Consider the following 24,373-nt stretch of genomic DNA (forward strand, 5'->3'; position numbering starts at 1 on the left):
ATAACTGGAATAAAGTAGGATTAAAAGTACTTTCACTTCCAATGCATAACAGAACTTGTAAAAACTTGCAGGTACAAAAAAATGCATGAGAAAAATGAATATGCTGTCAGACACAACATAACTGTTTTCCAACAAGTTCATTCAAGTTGATAATTACAAAAATTGAATACAGAACTTTAAAAAGTTAGTTGTAAAAATGTCTATTTTAAGTGTCTATTTCTGAGAGCAGATTCAGAGAGAATAGTTCTGAACACTGATCATGACATTTTTTATACATTGCTAGTGCAAAATTCTGATAGACATCTTCTGCAAATGCCCAAGAAATATTATCACTAAAAACTCTTTATTATGAACACAGAAAGTTTGAAAACCTCGGAAATATGGATATAAAAGTTCTATTTTTTGGAAATCATCTGGGTATACTACACACACAACAGATACATACATTTCAGAAAATGTCTATATTCACATATACATGAATTTAAACATGTAACCATATATTAGAAAGAGTATATATATATATATATATATGTATAAAGTATATTTAAAGTTATGCTAAAAATTTTTTGACATAGGGAAAAATGCAAAAGAGGACAGTTATTTGTAGATACTCACAATATGCAAAAGTTTTAATACATCCACAAACCTGTAAAAGATAACAATAAAAGAAATGTTTTAAATGAGCCAGTGGGGAAATAAATGATCTTCCGAATTATAAACTGAATACCTACACCTTCTCTGAGCTCATGATCTCCTTGGCAATATGATGGACTTTACTCTTCATTCCAGTATCTTCATTCTGTGGAAAAGAGTGCATTAAAAAAGCATGAACTTATAAAAGGATAATGAAAATCAGCTTTGAGCCAGTCAGATATAAATTCAAGCTCTGACACTAAGAGGTTTCTGATTAGAACATATTCCATACTACATAACATCAAATAGAAACATGGAGAACTAGGTGCGGTTACTGAAACACAATACAGGAAGAGTACAGAGCATTCGGTGATCTCACATTGGACTGTTACCAGCACTGTACTGCTCGACTGACTGTGAGAAGCCTGAGCCTCGGTGGAGCACAAGCCAATGATTCAAAAACTGGAAAGTCACATTCTGCAGGAGAAATGACTCCTAGAGATGTCACATAAACATGAGTTCTTCTCAATACATAAACTAGGAATTCTTCCACCACCCTGAATGTCTTTTCAATATCTGCTGGTAATCATAGCCTCTCCTCAAAAAGATTCATTGCTCAACAAATACCCACATATATCACCCCCCCTCCCTTCAAGATTTAACAAATCCCAAACATTCTGCAGTATCTGGTTTAAAACATTTCTTGAAACAAATTGTTATATATTACGCTAAAGTTTCCCTCCCCCTCCAAGAGTAAATATTAATCATGCAGTGTATACTTATCCCTTCTATGTTTTCTTATTTCAGTACAGAAGAACTTAAATACAATATAAAAAAAATCCTAACCCTTCCATCAGAATATAAATATTGTTATGCAAAAAAAATATTCAAAGTAGAGTATGAAATCAACAACTTACACAAATAATCTTTAAGGAGCAATCAGTTATTCATTCAGAACGCATTAATATTGCTGTCTAGTTAGCCTAGGATATTTTGCCTTGCTCCTTTACCTTAGCTCCCAAACTCTAACCTTTTTTTCCCCCAAACTCTATCTTTAAAGGAACAATTAGATAGATGAATTTGACCTCCATCCTCATTATCATTCTGCTTTTCTAAGACAGGTTGTTGAATGACTATGACCAACAGACTGGGTAAGTTTTGCTCAACTGAGCAATATACAGCACAAGATACTCAGCTCCATTCACCGGCTCACATTCCTCAGGAAGCAGTCTATGCACAGTGTGATCTTTCAGATCATGTATCAGTCATGTGCTAATAACCATGACTATGTACACATACTAACATACACACGCATACGCACACACACAAGGATAATTGTTTTCCTATCATAATGGGTTTTATCATCTGTAGCTAGGAAGTTTAATTTTGTAAAATACAGGATATCTTTTTAAAATTGAAGGCCAGAAGAAATGCATTAAAAATGAAAAACAGGGGGGGCGCCTGGGTGGCTCAGTGGGTTAAAGCCTCTGCCTTCGGCTCAGGTCATGATCCCGGGGTCCTGGGTTCGAGCCCCACATCGGGCTCTCTGCTCAGTGGGAAGCCTGCCTCCTCCTCTCTCTCTCTCTCTGACTGCTTGTGATCTTTGTCTGTCAAATAAATAAATAAAATCTTAAAAAAAAAAAACAGGGGGTATAAGACTCTTGATCTCAGGGCTATGGGTTTGAGCCCTACACTGGGTGCAGAGATTACTTAAAAATAAAAATAAAAAAAACATTAAAAGAAAGAAAAAAGAAAAACCTAAATCACTGAAAGAACTAAAACCTTAGCTCAGCACTCTTATTTTCAAGTGATGGGAGGTCCCATACAGGTCAAGAGGTACTCTTAGCAGTAGTTTTAAAATAACCTAGTTACAGGGGCATCTGGGTGCCTCAGTTGGTTAAGCATCTGCCTTTGGTTTGGGTCCTGATCCCAGAGTCCTGGGACTGAGCTCCTGCTCAGCAGGGAGTCTGCTTCTCCCTCTCCTTCTGCTTCCCCCCAACCTGTGATCTCTAATAAACAAATCAAATCTTTAAAAAAAAAAGAAAGAAAGAAAAAAGGAAACCTAGGTACACTATAGATGGTGAAGCATTTGACTAGCAAAGCCACCTAAAATGTACACTACCTTTATACAAAAATTTTAAGTAGGTGTACTTTACTTTTGGCATCTCCCTTTTGTTTTCTTTTCTCTTTTTAAAGATTTATTTATTTATTAGTTGAGAGAGAGAGAGCACACAAAGGCAAGCAAGCTTGGGGTGCAGGGGTGGTACACAGAGGGAGAGGGAGAGAGAGAATCTCAACCAGACTGCGCTGGGTGGGGAGCCCAACTCAGGGCTCAATCTCACGGCCCTGAGATCATGACCTGAGCTGAAATCAGGAGTTCAGCTGATCGGACTAAGCCACCCAGGCGCCCCTGCCTTTCCTCCTTTTGTAACTCTGCGCTTATTAAGTCTCTACTCCAAATACCTTTTTTCTCCTCAGGACCTTCCTCTGCCAGGCTCTCTTTAGAGAGAGGTGTATGGTGACTCCGCAGTCAATGTTATTCCTGGGCAGGTATCATGCTTCTGTTCCAGCAGGGGACAAAAAAGACTTTAACTTGGGGCCTGACAATCCTTATCTGTCAAATGAAAGTGCTGAACTTACAATTTCAAAATCTTAAGAGTCAAACGTTCAGTATCTCAGGTGTGGCATGGCAAATCAGTGAGAAAAACAGTAGTGGCATTCAGAGGCAGCTCTGGAGCTGGGGACTATGAAGTATGTGTTTCCTTTCTAGAAGCTGAGACTATAAACTTTGAGGGTGGGGAATGGTGAGTACTGACATAAAGACAGACATGTAGATCAATGGGAAAAAACAGGGGCAAGCAAGCCCTTAAATTTGGTCACTGGATTCTTGACAAAGTTGTCAAGGCAACTCAATGGAAGAAAAGACTTTGGTTTGCCTGGGTGACTCAGTTGGTTAAGCGATTGCCTTTGGCTCAGGTTATGATCCTGGAGTCCCAGGATGGAGTCCCACACTGAGGTCTCTGCTCGGCAGGTAGTCTGCTTCTCCCTCTGACACTCCCCCTTCTCATGCTCTCTCTCATTTTCTCTCTCTCAAATAAATAAATAAAATCTTTAAAAATAAAAAGAAAGGATTTTGTTTTTCAACAAATGGTTGAAAATGAGTGGACTGGTTAGATATCCATAAGCAAAAAGATGAATTTATAAGCTAACTGACACCACATACAAAAATTTAAAAATGTATCCTGTACTTAAATGTAATAGCTAAAACTACAAAACTTCTAGAAGAAAACCTTTGTGACTCTGCATAGAGTAACAGTTTTTAGATATAACACCAAAGGCATGATCCATAAAAGAAAAAAACACCGATAAATTAAACTTCATAAAATTAAAACTTTTAGGCTCAAAAAGACACCATAAAGAAAATAAATTTCAGATAAACCCTGGTGGTTAAAAAAAAATAATTGCAAACATGGTTCTGTGTCCAGTATATGTAAGATGTGACTAGACATTTCATTAAATATATAAGAATAGCCAATAACTTCATGAAAAGATGTATAAGAATATAAGAATATAATCAGTCATCAGGGAAACGCACATTAAAACCACAGTAAGATTCCACTTCATACCCACAGAATGGGATTAAAAAAAATCAGAAAATAGTGGGGTGCCTGGCTGACTCAGTCAGAAGAGCATGCAACTCTTGATCTTGGGGTCAAGGATTTGAGATCATTAAATTACTATATATTGAAGTACTAGATTACTAAAAAAATAAATAAACTTAAAAAATATCAGAAAATAGCAGGTGTTGGTGAGGATATGGAGAAACTGGAAACTTTATCTACTGCTGGTGGAAATGGGAGCCTTTATTCATACATTGTGATTGGAAGTTTAAGCTGTCTTCTAATACACTAAAGGCAGAATTTGCATTTCTTATCCTCGTTATTCTGAGATCATTCCAAGAGGAAGGAGTGACCAACATCCTTACTCCATAATTTAAAACTCTATCTATCCAACATTTGATAGCAAGGTTAGTAGGAGAAAACAGCTCTACCCTCAGCTGATTCATTGCTCTACAGTTAAATGTGAAAACATTACTGATCATTAGAACTTCCAAGCTGCTCTTAAATTTCAGATTCCCATTGAACTGTCTTGGAAATTCTGATTCTGTAGGTCTGGGATGGGGCAGGAGAGTGGCTGCCGTAAGATGAATTTAAGGATAAATTTTTAAAAATCCCCAGCCTTCAAGAAGTGAATAAGGAAAGCATACCAAATAAACAACTATTCATATAACTATGAAATGTGCTTACATCTTGAAGTAGCAAAAGATTCTAACAGGCAGAGGTGTATAATTCAGGAAAAGATTCACAAAGAATAAAGCATCCATCCAATGCCCTTTTGTCACTCCTTAAACACATCATCAAGTCTCTGTAGACTAGATACTGTAGATATTTACTCATCAAAGTCAGAAACCTGCACTCTTTCTTCTCCACCTTCTATGATCACATCTGAGTCATCAAGTCCTGACAATTTATCCTTCTGAATGTTTCCTTAAAGCTTCATCGATCCTTACCTCTCCTGCCTCCTTATTTCTTGCCTACACTACTGCAGGAACCTAAGTAGTTTCCTTGGCTCTAGATTTAACTCTACTGCAATCCAGTCGCTACACTGCCACCAGAGTAATAGTTCTAAAACGCAAATACCTTAGTTCTCAGGTTGAAACCCATTAGCAACTCCCTATCACCTGTGGGCAAAAAAGACACAAGTTTCCGTTGCCATGCATTTAAGACACTCCACAGTATGTGTAGTTATCTTCATTAGTCCATTCCTGCTCCCCAACACTGTACAGTCTGTCCTCCAGCCATGCTGGAATCACCCTGCAATTCCAAGTCCGCTCTGCCCTTGCATATGCCTGTCCCTATATGCCCTTCCTTCTGCTTTGACTTTCCTCCTTATCATTTCTCCCCTCCTCAAAGGTTTCTGCCTATAACATTCCAACTTATCCTTTAAGACAGCACTCAAAGGTTTTCTCTATGAAAGGCTGCCTTGACATTCTCTCCCCACCACTGTCACAGGATAAGTTATTCTCTTATTCACGTAGTATTTATAGAACTTTACTCCAGGGGATTGTGTTTATTTGCTGACATGTTTAATTCCCTCTAGTTTAGGACCTTACTTACCTACTGTATACAGCACAATGTGTGGTCCACTGCAACTGATATGCATGAATGTGTACAAGAGTGGCTGTCACTTTCTCAGAATCTAAGAATGGAGCACACTGCTTTTGACTATGTACTGAGTAACATTAAAATATAATTTCAAACTAATAGATCAATGTGAAAAAAAAAAAAAAGGTAGGGGGTTGGCCTAGATGATTAGGGCCTCCTGTGACTCTAAAATTCTAGGAATCTATGTATTCTGTTGTCTAGTTTACCTTTTAAACCAGGACAACTACAGAGCTAAAGAGGGCTAGTAACTACTAGAAAATTATCCAATGAATGACAATAATTTTCAAAGTAGAAAGTCAAAGATAACTAAGAAACAAAACAAAATGAAAAGTTCTGTATTATCTTCAACTTGGAAGAACAAATGACTTATTCTGACCCAAGTCAAACAATGACGGAAAAATACACCGCAATGTAAAACCTCCAGAGGCCATATTTGGCGTCTTGACTTTTCAGTTAATGACAGTCCTCACTTAAATTACATCACATTTCAGAGCAGACTGCCTGTTAAATAACGGCATCTCCCAGAAGTACTCTGCTGTGGAAGCGGAAACATTAGCCACAAATGAAATTACCTCATGAAGATCATAAAATAAGTCAAATTCCAAAACAGAACCTTTGATCTGAAACCCAGTTTCATGTTTGATCTCTTGATCATAGCCCAGCTCTGTAAATTCTTAACCGTGTTCTCTATTCCTATTTGTTCACTACAAGTAAAATTCAGTGAAATTTATCCATTACTTTTTAACAGAATTCTTAAAAGGCCTCTGCTATGCTACTCAAGGGCTCTATTGAAAAGCAAAAAGCTGAACAACCAGATCTGCCTGAGAAACACCTTTATCATTAAATTATCCCCCCAATGAGGTAACACCATAATTAGCCTCTCAGGAACAAAGTTCTTGTGTTTTCACCCCTCTCTTCATAAGGGTACACATCACATCAGCTATTTTACAAAGAAAATTTGGAAAAGAGGTAGGGAAGTCAATATGCAGGAAAGGCGAACAGTGGTGAATATTCTAACCATAACGAAGGAGAATGAAAGATCTCAACGTCAACCATTTGTTAAGCACTAAAAGTAAAGAACCCAAAACATCAAACTAAAAAGGTAGAACATGAAAAAAATAGAGATTACCATGGCTATTCACTACCATCTCAAACATGTGCCATCAACATCATTCAGCTTCTTTGGCTTATCCCAAGTTATGAGCAGAGATATATTTTGGTTAAAAAACCCACTTCAGGGCACCTGGGTGGTTCAGTGGGTTAAGCCTCTGCCTTCGGCTCAGGTCATGATCTCAGGGTCCTGGGATCGAGTCCCGCATCGGGCTCTCTGCTCAGCAGGGAGCCTGCTTCCCTCTCTCTCTCTGCCTGCCTCTCTGTCTACTTGTGATCTTTCTCTGTCAAATAAATAAATAAAATCTTTAAAAAAAAAAAAAACCCACTTCAGCGGGCTTCAAGGCAAGTTACTTAACCTGTATAAAAAAACTCCTTTTCCTCATGTAAAAAAAGAATAGTACATATGTCATATATATATATCCTAGCATGTTTTTAAAGATTAAGTGCAATACCTGTTACCATAGTACAAAGACAAGAATAGGCACACAGGTGTGGTACAAAATTGATATTCTTCCCTTTCCAGGTAGTTTGTTTACTTTTGCAGGAGTATTTCTTTGAACATCTGTTTGCTCTCTCTTCACAAAGTTAAAACAAGGGCCCAGTGGCATATATCCTTTATTTTCTCCTCTACTAAGTCTGGCAGTTTCATAAGGAAATGTTACTGGCACTGAAACATGATGAGCTACGTGCTCATTATACATCCACGGACTATGGCACCTGTATTTCGCGTGATTCATGGCCTGCAAAAGATATTCTCAAGTCCTAACCCCCAGGGACCTCAGAATGTGACTTTTGTTGGAAATAGGGTTGTTGCAGATAAAATTAGTAAATTAAGATGAAGTCATATGGGACTAAGATGAGCCCCTAACCTGACTGGTGTCTTTCTAAGAAGAGAAGAGACGCAGACATGCATGAAGGGAGGACACTCTGACGACTCCAGCTCTTGCCAGGTATACGCCCAGGAACTATGAGAACCGTAGGCAAGCCAGCAGGAAGAAGAAAGATTCTCTCCTGTGGGCTTCGGAGGGAACATGGCCTTGCCGACACCTTGAATTCAGACATCTGGCCTCCAGAACTGTGAAACAATAAACTTCTGTTGTTTTAAGCCACCCAGTTAGTGGTATTTTATAACAGCAGCTCTAGGAAACCAATACAACCTATCATAAACACAATCTAAGGGGCGCCTGGGTGGCTCAGTGGGTTAAAGCCTCTGCTTTCGGCTCAGGTCATGATCCCAGGGTCCTGGGATCGAGCCCCGCTTCAGGCTCTCTGCTCAGCAGGGAGCCTGCTTTCCTTCCTCTCTGCCTGCCTCTCTGCCTACTTGTGATCTCTGTCAAATACATTTAATAAATAAATAAATAAATAAATAAACAATCTAAGAAGTGTATTACAAGTGCCTAATGTGCATAAACTTTCTTGACTTCAGAAGTGTTTTTACAACTAATATTTGGCATGTTACAACTATGTATCCTATAGGATCTGTTGAGTTAAACAGGGGATTACTGTCTCATTGTGTCAGTTAAGAAATGGAGGATCAAAGAAGTTATAAAAGAAGCTCTCACCCTAAGACCCAGAAATTGCACTACTGAGTATTTATGCCACAGATACAAATGCAATGATCCAAAGGGGGACCTGCACCCCAATATTTATACCAGCAATGTTCACAATAGCCAAGCTATGGAAAGAGCCTGGATGTCCATCGACAGATGAATGGATGAAGAAGATGTGGTGTATATATATGATGGAATATTACTCAGGCATCAAAAAGAATGAAATCTTGACATCTATAATGATGTGGCTGGAACTAAAGGGCACTATGCTGAGCAAAATAAGTCAATCAGACAAAGACAATGATCATATGATCTCACTTAAATGTGGAATTTAAGAAACGAAACAGAGGATCATAGGGGAAGAGAGTAAAAAATCAAACAAGATGAAATCAGAGAGAGAGACAAACCATAAGAGACTCAATCACAGGAAACAAACTGAGGGTTCCTGGAAAAGAGGGAGGAGAGGGAATAGGATAACTGGGTGATAGACATTAGGGAGGGCATGTGATGTAATGAGCACCAGATATTATATAAGACTGATGAATCACTGACCCTAACCTCAGAAACCAATAATACATTTTATGTTAATTAACTGAATTTAAATTAAAGATAAATTTTTAAAAAATGTCTCAAATAGGGACATCTGGTTGGCTCAGTCAGAAGAGAATGAGACTCTTGGTCTTGGGGTGGTGAGTTCAAGTCCCACGTTGGATGTGGAGATTACTTAAAAATAAAATCTTTAGGGGCGCCTGGGTGGCTCAGTGGGTTAAAGCCTCTGCCTTCGGCTCAGGTCATGATCCCAGGGTCCTGGGATCGAGCCCCACATCGGGCTCTCTGCTCTGCAGGGAGCCTGCTTCCTCCTCTCTCTCTCTCTCTGCCTGCCTCTCTGCCTACTTGTGATCTCTGTCTGTCAAATAAATAAATAAAATCTTAAAAAAAAAATAAAATAAAATCTTTAGGCATGCCTGGGTGGCTCGGTCAGTTAAACATCTGCCTTTGGCTCAGGTCCTGATACCAGAGTCCCAGGATTGAGCCCTGCTTCGGGCTTGGAGCTCAGTGAAGAGCCTGTTTCTCCTCTGCCCCTCAACCCTCTTGTGCTCTCTCTCTCTCTCTCAAATAAATAAATCTTAAAATAAAATAAAGTCTTTAAAAAAGTTTTGAAAAAATAAAAGAAGCTCTCTTCCTAAGCTTCTACTTCAAAGACCTTTGGGTTGATGTATATAGGGCTGTACCATAGGCATTACTCTGTACAATCTTTCACTTGGCTTTATTGTTTTCCCTATAGTAAGATTATTTTGATAGTTTTATTAAAATATTCATATTCCATAAAATGTATTTTTACCTTTCTACAGTCTATGGTTTTTAATATATTCAAGGTTATATAATCATCACCACAATCTAACTTTAGAACATTTTCATTACCCCCAAAAGAAACTCCATGCCTATAAGCAGTCACTCCCTATCCTCCCTTCTGTCCACCTTCTGCAACCATTTATCTTCTGTCTCTATGGATGTCCTTATGCTGAGCATTTCATGTAAATGGAGTTGTACAACATGCGGTCTTTTGTGACTGACTTCCTTCACTTACCCAATTTCTAAGGTCCATCCATGTTGTAGCATGCATCAGCACATTTATAAACTGCTCTATAATACTCAATTGTGCATATATACTACATTTGTTTATACATTCATCAGTTGATGGCTCCATTTATCAGTTGATGGGCATTTGAGTTCCTTCCATTTTTTTAGCTGTGACGAATAATGCTGCTGTGAACATTTTGCACTAAGATTTTCCCTGGACATATGCTTTTTTCATGTGGGTATATAACAAGGAGTAGAATTGCTGGGTTATATGGTAACTCCAAATTTAACATTTGGAGGAACTGCCAGACTATGTTCCAAAGAGGCTGTATGTACCATTTTACATTCTCGCCAGCAATGTACAGGGGTTTCAATTTCTCCATATTCCTGGCCATCTGTTTATCTCCTTTGAAAAAAATGACTAGTTTTAGCCCATACTTTTTCTTTTTAAATTTAAATTCAATTAATTAACACATAACGTATTATTGGTTTCAGGGGTACAGGTCTGTGATGCATCACTCTTATATAATACCTTATCATCACTCTTATATAATACAGTGTTCATTATGGCACATACCCTTCCCAATGTCCATCACCCAGTTGTCTTATCCCTTCGCCCCTCCAGCACCCCTCAGATTTTTCCCATGCCCAAGAGTCTCTTATGATTTATCTCCCTCTCTGGTTTTGTCTTGTATTATTTTTTTCCTCTTTTTCCCTATGACCCTCTGTTGTTTCTTAAATTCCATGTATCAGTGAAATCATGAAAATTGTCTTTTTCTGACTGAGTTATTTCACTTAGCATAATACCCTTTAGCTCCATCCATGTCACTGCCTACAGCAAGATTTCATTTTGAGGGGTGTATAATGTTCCATTGTACATATATACCATATCTTCATCATCCACTCATCTGTCAATGGACATCTGGACTCTTTCCATAGTTTGGCTATTGTGAACTTTGCTCCTATAAATATTGGGGTACAGCTGCTCCTATCATTCCATTTTTTAAAAAAGATTTTATTTATTTGACAGAGATCACAAGTAGGCAGAGAGGCAGGCAGAGAGAAGTGGGGGGAAGCAGGCTCCCTGCCGAGCAGAGAGCCCGATGCAGGGTTCAATCCCAGGACCCTGAGATCATGACCTGAGCCGAAGGCAGAGGCCCAACCCACTGAGCCACCCAGATACCCTTCGATCACTCCATTTGTATATTTGGGGTAAATAAACAGTAATGCAATTACTGGGTCATAGGGTACTTCTATTTTTAACTTTTTGAGGAACCTCCATACTATTTTCCAGAGCAGCTGTACCAGCTTGCATTCTCACCAACAGTGTAAGAGAGTTCCCCTTTCTCTACATTCTCACCAACATCTGTTGTTTCCTGACTTAATTTTAGCCATTCTGACTGGTGTGAGGTGGTATCACATTGTTTGATTTATATTTCTCTAATGCCAAGTGATGTATAACAGTTTTTCATGTGTCTGTTGGCCACTTGGATGTCTTCTTTGGAAATCTGTTCATTCTGCCACCCATTTCCTAATGGGATTACTTGTTCTTTGGGTGTTGAGTTTGTAAGTTCTTTATAGATTTTGGATACTAGCCCCTTATCTGATTAAGTCATTTGCAATTATCTTCTCCCATTCTGTCAGCTGTATTTTGGTTTTGTCGAAGGTTTCCTTTGCTACGCAAAGGCTTTTTTTCTTGATGAAGTCCCAATAGTTCATTTTTGCTTTTGTTTCCCTTGCCTTTGGAGGTGTGTTTAGCAAGAAGCTGCTGCAGCCAAGGTTGAAGGGCTTGTTGCCTGTGTTCTCCTCTAGGATTCTGATGGAATTCTGTCTCACATTTAGGTCTTCAATCCACTTTGATTTTATTTTTGTGTATGGTGTAAGAAAAGGGTCCAATTTCATTCTTCTGCATGTGACTGTCCAATTTTCACAACAGCATTTGTTGAAGAGACTGTCCTTTTTCCACTAGATATTCTTTCCTATTCTGTTGAAGATCAGTTGACCATACAGTTGAGGGTCCATTTCTGAGTTCTCTGTTTTGTTCCATTCATCTATTGTCTCTGTTTTTGTGCCAGTACCATACTGTCTTGATGATGACAGCTTTGTGAAAGAACTTCAAGTCCGGAATTGTGATGCCACCAGCTTTGGTTTTCTTTTTCAATATTCCTTTGGCTATAGGGGTCTTTTCCGGTTCCATACAAATTTTAGGATTATTTATTCCAGCTCTGTGAAAAATGCTGATGGTATTTGGATAGGGATTGCACTGAATGTGTAGATTGCTCTAGGTAGCGTAAACATCTAAACAACATTTGCTCTTGTAACCCATGAGTATGGAACGTTTTCCCATTTCTTTGTGTCTTCCTCAATTTCTTTCATGAGTGTTCTATAGTTTTCTGAGTACAGATCCTTTGCCTCTTTGGTTAGGTTTATTCCTAGGTATCCTATGGTTTTTGGATGCAACTGTAAATGGGATCAACTCCTTACTTTCCCTTTCTTCTAATTGTTGGAGCATAGAAATGCAACTGATTTCTGTGCATTGATTTTATATCCTGCCTCTTTACTGAATTCCTATATGAGTTCTAGCAATTTTGGAGTGGAGCCTTTTCGGTTTTCCACACGGAGTATCATGTTCTGTGAAGAGTGAGAGTTTGACTTATTCTTTGCTGATTCAGATGCCTTTTATTTCTTTTTGTTGTCTGATTGCTGAGGCTAAGACATCTAGTACTTTGTTGAAAATAGCACTAGACAGTGGATGTCCCTGCCATGACCCTGACCAGAGGGGAAAAGCTCTCAGTTTTTCCCTATGAAGAATGCTATTATTGTGGGCTTTTTATATATGGCTTTTATGATATGATATGAGATATGATCCCTCTATCCCTTCGCTGTGAAGACTCTGAATCAAGAAAGGATGCTGTACATTGTCAAACGCTTTTCCTGCATCTATTGAAAAGATCATATGGTTCTTGCCCTTTCTTTTATTAATGTAATATATCACATTGATTGATTTGCAGATATTGAACCACCTTTGTAGCCTAGGAATAAATCCCACTTGGTTGTGGTGAATAATCCTTTTAATGTACTACTGGATCCTACTGGTTAGTGTCTTGGTGAGAATTTTTACATCCATGTTCACCAGGGATATTGTTCTGTAAGTCCCCTTTTTGGTGGGGTCTTTGTCTGGTTTTGGGATCAAGATAATGCTTGCCTCATAAAATGAGTTTGAAGTTTACCTTCTATCTCTATTTTTTATTTTTATTTTTTAAAGATTTTATTTATTTATTTGACAGGGAGAGACACAGAGAGAGAGGGAACACAAGCAGGGGAGTGGGAGAGGGAAAAGCAGGCTTCCCCCTCAGCAGGGAGCCCGATGTGGGCCTTGATCCCAGGACCCTGGGATCATGACCTGAGCGGAAGGCAGCTGCTAAGTGACTGAGCCACCCAGGTGCCCTATCTCTATTTTTTAAAACAGCGTCAGAAGAATAGGTATTAGTCCTTCTTTAATTGTTTGGTAGAACTCCCATGGGGAGCCATCCAGCCCTGGGCTCCAGTTGGGAGATTTTTTATTATGGCTTCAATTCCATTGCTGGTTATGGGTCTATTCAGGTTTTCTATTCCTTCCTGCTTCAGTTTTGGTAGTTTATACATCTCTAGGAATGCATCCAATTCTTCCAGATTGGCATATAGTTGCTCATAATATGTTCTTACAATTGTTCGTATTTCCTCAGTGTTGGTTGGGATCTCTCCTCTTTCATTCATGATTTTATTTGGGTCCTTTCTCTTTTCTTTTTGATAAGTCTGGCCAAGAGTTTATCAATCTTATTCTTTCAGAGAACCAGCTCCCAGTTTCGTTGATCTTTTCTACTGTTCTTCTGGTTTCTATTTCATTGATATCTCCTTTAATCTTTATTATTTCTCTTTTCCTGTGTGTTTTAGGCTTTATTTGCTATTCTTTCTCCAACTCCTTTAGGCGTAAGGTTAGCTTGTGTATTTGAGACCTTTCTTCTTTATTGAGAAAGGCTTAGATTGCTATATACATCCTTCTGAGGACTGCCTTTGCTGCATCCCAAAGATTTTGAACTGTTTTCATTTTCATGAAAATGTTTCCGTGAAATTTTTTTTAAGATTTTATTTATTTATTTGAGAGAGAGAGAGAGAGAGAGAGCCTGCGCACAAGTGGAGGGGAGCAGCAGAGGGAGAAGCAGATTTCCTGTTGAGCAGGGAGCCTGACGCAGGGCTCAATCCCAGGATCCTGAGATCATGACCTGAACCAAAGGCAGACATTCAACCAACTGAGCCACGCAGGGGCCCCAAAGTTTCCCTGAATTTTTAAAATTCTTCTTTAATTTCCTGGTTGACCAATTCATTCTCTAGTACAATGCTATTTAGCCTCCATGTATTTGAGTTCTTTCCAATTTTCCTCTTGTGATTGAGTTCCAGTTTCAAAGCATTGTGGTCTGAAAGTATGCAGGTAATGATCCCAATCTTTAGGTACTGGTTGAGACCTGATTTGTGACCCAGAATGTGATCTGTTCCATGTTCACTTGAGAAGAGTGTGTATTCTGTTGCTTTAGGATGGAATGTTCTGTATATATCTATGAAGTCCATCTGGTCCAGTGTGTCATTTAGAGCCCTTATTTCCTTGTTGATCATCTGCTTAGATAATCTGTCCATTGCAGTGAGGGGGTCGTTAAAGTCCACTACTATTATTGTATTATTATAAACATGTTTCTTTAATTTTGTTATTAATTGTTAGTTTATTTAATTGGCCACTCCCATGTTAGGGGCATATTTAAAATTGTTAGATCTTCTTGTTGGACAGATCCTTTAATTATGATACAGTGTTCTTCCTCATCTCTTATTACAGTCTTTGGTTTAAAATCTAATTTGTCTGGGGGCACCTGGGTGGCTCAGTGGGTTAAAGCCTCTGCCTTCAGCAGGTTGTGATCCCAGGGTCCTGGGATTGAGCCCCGCATCAGGCTCTCTGCTCAGCATCTGCTTCCCCCCACTGCTTCTCAGAGCCTGCTTCCCCCCCGCCTCGCCTGCCTCTCTGCCTACTTGTGATTTCTGTCAAATAAATAAAATCTTAAAAAATAAATAAATAAAATCTAATTTGTCTGGTATAAGGATTGCCACCCCAGCTTTCTTTTGATGTCCATTAGCATGATGAATGGCTTCCCACCTCCTCACTTTCCATCTGGAAGTGTCTTTGGGTCTAAAATGAGTCTCCTGCAGACAGCCTATTGATGGCAGATTTTTAACCAATCTGATACCCTGTGTCTTTTGATTGGGGCATTTAGCCCATTTACATTCAGGGTAACTATTCAAAGATATGAATTTACTACCATTCTTTTGCCTCTAAAGTGGCTGTCATTGTATATTGTTTCTGTTCCTTTATGGTCTATGTTACTTTTTGGCTCTCTCTTTGCTTATAGGACCCCTCTGAATATTTCTTGTAGGGATGTTTTGATTATCACAAAGTCTTTTAGTTTCTGTTTGTCCTGGAAGCTTTTTAATCACTCCTTCTATTTTGAATGACATCCTAGCTGGATAAAGTATCCTTCGCTGTATATTTTTCTCATTTAGCACCCTTAGCCCATTTTAAAAAATTGGGTTATTTCTTTATTATGATTGAGTTGTAAGAGTTCCTTATATATTCAGGATATAAGTCCTTCATTACAGATGTTTGCCAATATTTTCTCCTCCTCTGTGGGTTATCCTTTCATTTACTTGATGGTACTATATGCAGCACAAAAGTTTTTAATTTTGATAATGTCCAATTTGGCTATTTTTCCCTCCCATCATTTATACTTTTGTTGTTGCATCAATGCAGCTTCTGACTACCCAAAGTCATAAAGAGTTATTCTTTTATTTTGTTCTAAGGGCTTTACAGTTTCAGCTCCTACATTTAAGTCTATCATCCATTTGAGTTAATTTTTGTGTAAGAGCAAAGGAAGACATCTACTTTATTCTTTGGCACATGGATGTTCAATAGCTCCAGCACAATTTATTAACCCCTTGATTTCTTTAACTACATATTTTGACTTTTTGTATTACATACATTTTTTTTTGTTGTTACTTGTAATCTATTGTGAAATGAGATTGGTGTAAATAAAGTACTTAAAATAATTATTTGATCAAGGTCAATTGCCTAGTAAGTGTCAGAGACAGGACTGAAGCACAGGTCTTAGGATGTCAAATTTCATGTTTTTGTGAGAAAACAATATTACCTTTCATGTAAACATGTTTCCGATTTATTCATCAAAGATAAGAAAAGGTAAGTTTCAAACTATATTTTGATAAACAAGGAATGATTAGAGATACTTAAAATTTTGCTTGCTTCTTTTTAAATATGCCAATAATAACAGCTAAAATCTGTTGAGCAATTTGTGTCAGAATTGTTTTAAACAGTGTATAACCTTAATCATCACAACAATCTTGGAAAATAAAACAAGTGTCAAAAAAAAAAAAGGAAAAAGAAAAACAAGTGTCTACCCTACTCCCTCGTCTTTTTACAGGTGGGGAAGCTAACGCACAAAGATTGCTCAAGAAATTGCTCAAGATCATAGAGTTGATAAATGATAAGCACCCAGGCAATCCAGCCTCAAAGACTGTGTTGTTGTTCTTCCTCTTCTTTTTTTTTAAAAAGGATTTATTTATTTGAGAAAGAGAGAGAGGAAAACAGTGAGCAAGCACAAGTGGGGTGGAGGTGCAGAGGGAGAGGGATAGGCAGACTCCTCACTGAGCAGGGAGCCCAATATGGGCTCAATCCCAAGACCCTGAAATCATGATGTGAACCAAAGACAGGTGAACCACCCAGGCACCTGAAGACCACGCTGTTCTTAACCACTTTGAAAGCAAATTACTTAGGAGAAAAGCATTCACCAGGCTATGCTTAAATGGATCAGTAACCATCTAGAAAAGGAGAGTTAGCTCTTTTAATTATTGCCACAGCTGTCTCAGGTGAACAGAGAGTAACCTTGTCAGGTGGGCCAACAGCTCTAAAAGAGGGAAATTATTAATACATTAGAAGAACATATAAAAATATTAAATGTCAATGGTTAACTGAAGAAATAATCTCATTTTAAAAACAGAAAAATAGGGGTGTCTGGGTGGCTCAGTCAGTTAAGCATCTGCCTTGGGCTCAAGTCATGATCCATGGGTCCTGGGGTTGAGCCCACTGTCAGGCTCCCTGCTCAGTGGGGAGCCTGCTTCCCCCTCTCCTTCTGTCCCTCCCCGTTTTCTCTCTCTCTCAAAAAAGCAAGTAAAATCTTTAAAACAAAACAAATAAACAAACAAAACCCAGAAAAACATAGGCGCCTGGGTGGCTCTATCCGTTAAGCGTTTGCCTTTGGCTCAGGTCATGATCCTGGAGTCCCGGGATCAAGTCCCAAATCAGGCTCCCTGCTCAGTGGGGAGTCTGCCTCTCCCTGTGCTCCTATACCCTGCTCAAGTCTGCTCTCTCACTCACTCTTTCTCAAACAAATATTTTAAAATAAAATAAAAACAGAAAAATATTAAGAGACATACTGCAGTGGGTGGCACAACTAAAGACAAAAACCAATAACATAAAACCAGAAGGGAGGGGCCCCTGGGTGGCTCAGTGGGGTAAGCCTCTGCTTCGGCTCAGGTCATGATCTCAGGGTCCTGGGATGGAGCCCCACATCGGGCTCTCTGCTCAGCAGGGGGCCTGCTTCCTCCTCCCCCTCTGCCTGCCTCTCTGCCTACTTGTGATCTGTCAAATAAATAAATAAATAAAATCTTAAAAAATCTTAAAAAAAAAACAAAACAAAACAAAAGAAAAGGAAAGGCCGGTATAAACACAGAGGAAGGAACTCTGGAAGTCTCCAATGACCACAAAATGAATGAGTCAACCAGGTAGTGTTGTGACAGGATGTGTTGAAAAGATGCATAACACAAAAGGGTAGAGAGAAATTGTTCCTTTATACGGTATGTCAGTGAGACTCCTAGTAGAACGTGGACACCACTTTTGGTGCCATACTTCAAGAAGGGGAGAAATCAGAAAGGGTTTGAACAAGAGCAACAAACAGACCCAAACAACAGGAAGCAGTACTTGTTAGAAAAAGAACTTGTAGTTTATCTAAGACAGTGAAGATTGATTTAATTATGGCCCTTGGAGAGGAAGACCACTGGAAGCCTCTTCCCCAAATCCTACAGGGTTTGGCTCTTCCTAGGCATTTATTCCTCAGTCAAATATCACTTTCTTTGAGGCTTTATACTAAGTAGACTCCTTAGTTTCTAGCACATTGCTCTTTTTATTCCCTTCATAGCACATAATAATCTGAAGTTCTCACTATTCTAGTGAATATATGGCCCCTCTTGTCCCATTGGGATGTAAGCTGTTCAAGAACAAAATCCTTGAACACTGCTTTATGTCTAGTACATACTTTTTATGCCTGGTATGTATCTGGGAAATAGTATTTTACAAATATTTGTACCATCTATATATGTGATCTTCAGCGACAAGGAAAGTGAGTTTTCAAATCAGAGATAGCACGTAGCAGTAAAACACCAGAGGAATTACTTAATAGTCAAAGTAAAAACCCACACACTGCTGAAGTATACGCTGGGCCTTTAAGAACAGTCACTCATCTGGCTTAGGTACTTTACACACTCAGAGACCTTAAGGCTAAATAATTTCTAGTGGTTACTTCCAACTCTATGATTCAATACTTTACAGCATAAAGTCTTAAAAGAAATAAACAAATAATCACTGAGTTCTTACCATGTACTGAACAGTGTTCTAAGGCTTTACACAAATCAAATCATTTAAGTCCTCATACTTCTGAGATAGATCCTTTTCTTTATAAAACGGGGGCTCTTTAGCTTAAAGATATTAAATAATTTGCCTGCAGTTACTCAACCAGCTTGTATGTGGTGGAGCTGGTACTTAAAACTAGACAATTACACAACTTACGCCATTCATTTCAAGTTGAAATAAACTTTAAAAAGCTAAAATATATTAAACAGAAAGCAACTGCTTGGTAAGTTATGGCATAGAAGTTAGGTGAAACATGGATTTTCTCCTCTATGGTTTGATAGGCTTGCTATGAGGATCCTTTCAAATTCTGTCTTGCTGTAATGTTTCAACATATTGTGGGGTTACTCTTAATATACTATTTTTTCCTTTGTAATTATGCCTTTATTCAAAAAAATATATATTCACAGTGAACCGTTCCTGTCAAACTAAAGAAACAATATAATGAACCTCCATGTCCTGACATATCTTAAATAATTATCAAGATGTGGCCAATCTTGTTTCATGTATACTGAAAATACAAGTACTGAATTACTTCAAAGGAAATCCTGATATGTTATTAATCGCAGCCTTTTTCTATCTCTAAAAAGATTTCATTAAGTCTGAAATGCATCTAATTCCCTTCTTTCAAGTAGAATTGCTAGCAATAGAAGGAACAATCCTCAGAGGGGATTTCCGTTATCAAAAGGAAAACCAAAGGACAGTGCCAAAAATAAATTTCTCAAAAAAATTACTAAACTCTAAGTGATGTGCATTTAGAAATGTGATAATCTTAGGTACTACATTATAACAGAAACTAATTTTAACTTAGATAATATTTTATAAGTTTTAAGAAAAAAAATAACTAGGGATTTTGTGCCTGTCATGCTGATAAATATTATTTCCAAATATTATGAGACCAACAAACACAGAAGTAGAAACACTTAAATAGTAACATATACCTGTTTGTCTCCCAGGTCAGGGTCCCCTTTACTAGAGTCAGAGCTGACATCGTCTTCGTCAGAACTGTTGATGTCTTCTTCCTCATCCGAAGGAAGTTCACCAAGACCAAGATCAAGATCGTTGTGTCCCTCCTGGGATGCTCCAGAACTGCTTCAGTAGAGAATATCGCCTTAGTCACATTTAATAACAAGAAATACTCTCCAAAACCCACATAGGATCAACCGTCTTATTCCTATGATGTCAGCTAGGTATACCTAAGGGATGTGAACACCAGGATGGAAATAGCCAGACCAACCAAACTTCCCCTTCTCTTTTGCTATCTCAGCTGTCAAAAACCCAATTTCATTTTCACAGCTGCCCTAATCCTATGCTTCTCTATCTTCTTCCTTAAAAAGATCAGGTCTCTAGTCCTATGAACCAAGAAGCCTCGGAAGGATGTAACCTAGGTTTACCACAAACAGGCACTCACTAGCTACACGGGAACATTCGAAGAGGCGGTGTTTCCCTGGGTCTGTTTTACTTTTTTTTTAAAGCAACTAACAAATCTGCCAGAATTGAGAGGTAATGAACGATGCATGGGCTACTGTGAACATGTGCCCAGCCTCCTTGATTATCCCCAGTTCCTTTTATGTAACCACATCATAAGACATGGGAAGGGATGAGGGTGTTAAAAATTCTTGGGTTTCAATCCAGACCTGCCGAATCAGAAACTCTAGGGGTGCAGAGCCCCTAGGGGATACATGCTGGAAGTCTGAAAATCACTGTACCAGGCCATTTACCACCTCCACCTCTCCAGCCTGACGTCATCAACATTTTCCACTTTGTACTGAGACAGATCTCTTCAATCTAAGAGCCATTGTTGCAATCCAGTCTTGGGGGGGTGGGGAATTCCACAGCAGAGTTCCCCAGGAAGACGGCAGAAATAATTCTAACTTTGGTTGTAAAGACTCAGGAACAAATTATCTGTAGCAACTGTTTTCCTGTCTGCAGTTTACAAGAATACATGCAGAACAGAAGAGTCAGTAAAAGAATCAGAGAAAATCATCAGGGGGAAACACTCAGAGTAAAGAGACAGTTGCATTTCACCCTGGCAGGTCCCTTTACGGGTCAGGGCCAGGTCACTCAGCTGCCAAGGCTCCTACATGTTATGAAAATTCCTAACAGGAATCTTAAAAGCTAAAGATGAATTCTCTGCCAGTTCCTGATTACACATTGTAGGATACAGACAGCCTCAGATGCCATTCCTGGAACTCAACTGTTAGAGAAACCAGTTGGATGAAGGCAGAATGCCAAAAGGAACACCTCCCTCTGCAAAGACAGGGGTTCCTTACTATTCAGGACCTGGAGGGCCTCAGGGAATCATATCACAGCCTCCAGTAGGTGGGTGCGCGCCCGATCATAGCTCCATGACAGGGAGACTCACACCCTAGGGTGGAGTTGGGGGTGGCGAGCGGAAGCTTCCCAGACAGATCACGGGCAAAACTCACTGCCTCTGGGTGCAGGGACAGGAGCCCAACCCAGCTGGGTAATTAGTTGATTTAAATTAGCTGGAGTAAATAAAGTTAACAGGATAGAGAGACTGCAGGATACATCTATTTAAGTAAAGCAAAACCTACCTCAACTTGTTTTTATCATTAATTCTTTAACTCTTTACATCCTCTAAAACCCTGTTACTCAAAACATGTTCAATCTATGAGCAGCTTCAGCATCACCGGAAGCTTCTTAGAAATACAGAACTTTAGGCCTCACGCTGCCCCACTGAATCACAATCTGGTTGTAACAAAAGCCCAGTAATCTGGTTTTTTCAAATCAGTGCACTCTTTTAGACTTAGCAGTATAAAAATTTTGGATAATCAGTAACAGCTTGTGGCACCTGTGAGGAAATTAGATTTATTCAGTCTGAAGAGAGAGCTGAGAGGTGTTTCTTGGTTCAACATCTGGAAAGCCATTATTGATGAGATAATAAGTAGCTAGTTGCCACAACCATTAGGTATATAAATACTTACAAAAGTTAACATTTCAGACCAAGAAAAAAAAAAAGCTTTAAATATTAAAAGGATATGGATCAAAACATAACCGCCACAAAATATTGGGAGATTTTTTTTTTTAAGACTTTATTTATTTATTTGTCAGAGAGAAAGAGAAAGCCCAAGCATGGGGCGTGGAAGGCAGAGGGAGAAGCAGGCTCCCCACTGAGCAAGGAGCCTGATAAGACTCAATCCCAGGACTCTGGGATAATAACTTGAGCAGAAGGCAGATGCTTAACAGACTGAGTAACCTAGATGTCCCATGTTGGGCGAGTTTAGTTCTGAAAATTGCTTTCCTACAGAAAACCTTCCCTGCTTATCTCCTCCCTCTCTCACATTAGCTTACTTGTCTCTTCTGAATCCCACACCATCTCCTTCCAATGTACCTGTTGATAAATTTGTTTCCCTAGCTAAAACGTCAACTCCTAAGAACAAGTAAAGGGTCTTTTTCAGTTGAATACCCTGTTAAGTTGATACTTAACAGGCCCTCAGTAAATTTTTATTGAATAAACAAAATTTATATTGGAAAGCAAAGGGTGTTAAATTTCAGAAGTTCAGACGGTATTTATGGCAGTGGTAATCACAAAGAAAGGTTTGGAGGGGTAACACTGGGATAGTGTGTGGTTTAAAGAAAGGCCAACCTAGGCATTATAATCAGTGGTGTGGAAATGGATATCTGTATTCAGAAAACAAAAACATTTTGGCTGTAGCAGAGGTCTCCTATACATAATTAATGGAAAAAAAGAGCTTGGAGAGGATGACAGGTGCCAACCTGCCAAAGGTCATAAACAATAGATGAGTCCATACGCATCTTGCAGGCCTTTAACAAGAAGATTCAAATCCTCCAGTAGACCTCAAAGATTCCCTTAATAGAACTCCAAGTCGAATGTCATTACCATACTTCTCTCTTGTTAGTGTCAATGAGGCAGAAAATACACCTCTTCCATCAATCCAGCCTTATAGGCACAGCCTCTGCCCCACTCCCCTGACCCAACAAGGGAAAAGGACAGCCCTGCTAATTAGTATCAGTGAGATCCTCTTGATGATCTCAAAAGAGTCAACCCAAGTGAAAGGTGGTCCCCATACATCTGGATGGTAAACAGGAGAGACCATTTACGATTTTTGAAGCTTAGAAGGGAGGAAAGTGAGCAAAGTAAGGTTTTAGGAAGACTAATCTTATAACCCAATGCTAGTGTGACAGAAGTGGATGGGGATCTAAGAAGTAATTTCAACAGTGCAGAAATGAGGTTGGCTACATGAGAAATTAAGAGGAAGGGTTGGATAGAAGAGGTTAAAAAAAAATCACCAGGGTAAAGAGGTGGGGAAAAACCTGTCTTCCTTCAAGATTTCATGAACAGTCATCAGCAAAATAAGGGGGATATTAATTGAAATAGAAATATCTTAACAAGGGATATGATTTTAAGGAAAGATAATGGGTTCAGGAGCAAAATCAGGAAAGATGGCATTTAGTATCCACATTTATATGTTCAGCTCTATGTGATCCAACAGAGAAAAATTGTTAATCTCTTTTCTCATGTAATCCTTAACAGCTTTCAAATCTATAGATCTCTGATAATGAAATATGGATTCCTTACTGATGCTAGTCATTATGTTGGGGGCTCCTGTATTCTTTACATTTCCTTCCCCCTGTCTGGAAGATAATGTCCTAGCACTGTCAGCTTTCTGGGTTAAAGGAACAGGACATAGTGTTTCCTCTATACTTTCCTGCCTGGTTATTTCATAATTTGATAACCGAAGTAAAAGGAAAGTAAGCTGCAACCACAACCAGGACAGAGTCAGGACTGGGCTCTATCTCCCCAGGCCATCCTTTCCAAGGATGATTTATTTCTGGATGGAGTAAGGACAGAGAAAATAATGCCAGAAGTAAATGCCCACTGGTTAGGCAGCTGTTCTTCAGTTCCACAGTCAAGCATCAACACATTTAGACTGATTATTTAATGCTATCACTTTTTAAAAAATCAATTATTTTTTGTTTATGTTTTTGCGATAAGGACAGTATTCCCTCCACTGGAAGTACATCAAATTTCTCTTTCAGGTTAAGATGTCACATTAAGGAGGATTTCTTTTTTAGAAGAAATCTAAGAAGAAATTTAAATTAGTATTTAAAAATACTTATTTAATCCATCTCCCCTAAGAGTCTTCAGGAAAGTGAAACCTGTACAGCACTGAGCCAGACATCACCACCAAAACATTCTTGTGAGCCTCCACGAAACTGAAAATTCCAGCAAAGGGAGGGGAAGAAGGACAAGGATAGCAGAGAAAGGAAAAGGAGAAGTAGAGTTAACTGAAAAACACTTTGAAAGCACAGAATCTTGTCCCCTGTTGTTGATGAATCCAGTTACCTTTTTCTTCTCGTCTGCCATTTTATTCTGAGCCCCTTAAACAATGAATGTTCCACGTAATTCCTTCCAAACTTGGAAGGAACTCAGCTTCAAAGTTTCTTTCTCCTTTTCAAGTCACAACATGTAAATCTGAACACTTCTGTGATCTTTTCTCTTCCTCTTC

At 38.8% G+C, this 24,373-nt stretch overlaps 1 protein-coding gene across 4 annotated transcripts in view; it reads right to left on the minus strand.

Annotated features, from left to right (window-relative positions):
- FGD6 (FYVE, RhoGEF and PH domain containing 6) overlaps window positions 1–24,373 on the minus strand; it is a 113,759-nt gene that overhangs the window by 57,648 nt on the left and 31,738 nt on the right. For 3 of the 4 annotated variants that reach the window (XM_032874246.1, XM_032874243.1, XM_032874247.1), the window contains exons 3-5: window positions 19,820–19,970; window positions 732–799; window positions 616–646 (exon numbers count right to left, since the gene is read on the minus strand). In XM_032874246.1, coding sequence (XP_032730137.1) covers window positions 616–646; window positions 732–799; window positions 19,820–19,970 — 250 coding nt within the window. The remainder of the gene's footprint in view (window positions 1–615; window positions 647–731; window positions 800–19,819; window positions 19,971–24,373) is intronic. The other variant, XM_032874245.1, reaches the window with a different exon arrangement.

The sequence above is a fragment of the Lontra canadensis genome, unplaced genomic scaffold (genome assembly GCF_010015895.1).
Source record: "Lontra canadensis isolate GAN:19392208 unplaced genomic scaffold, GSC_riverotter_1.0 scaffold52, whole genome shotgun sequence".
Lineage (NCBI taxonomy): Eukaryota > Metazoa > Chordata > Mammalia > Carnivora > Mustelidae > Lontra > Lontra canadensis.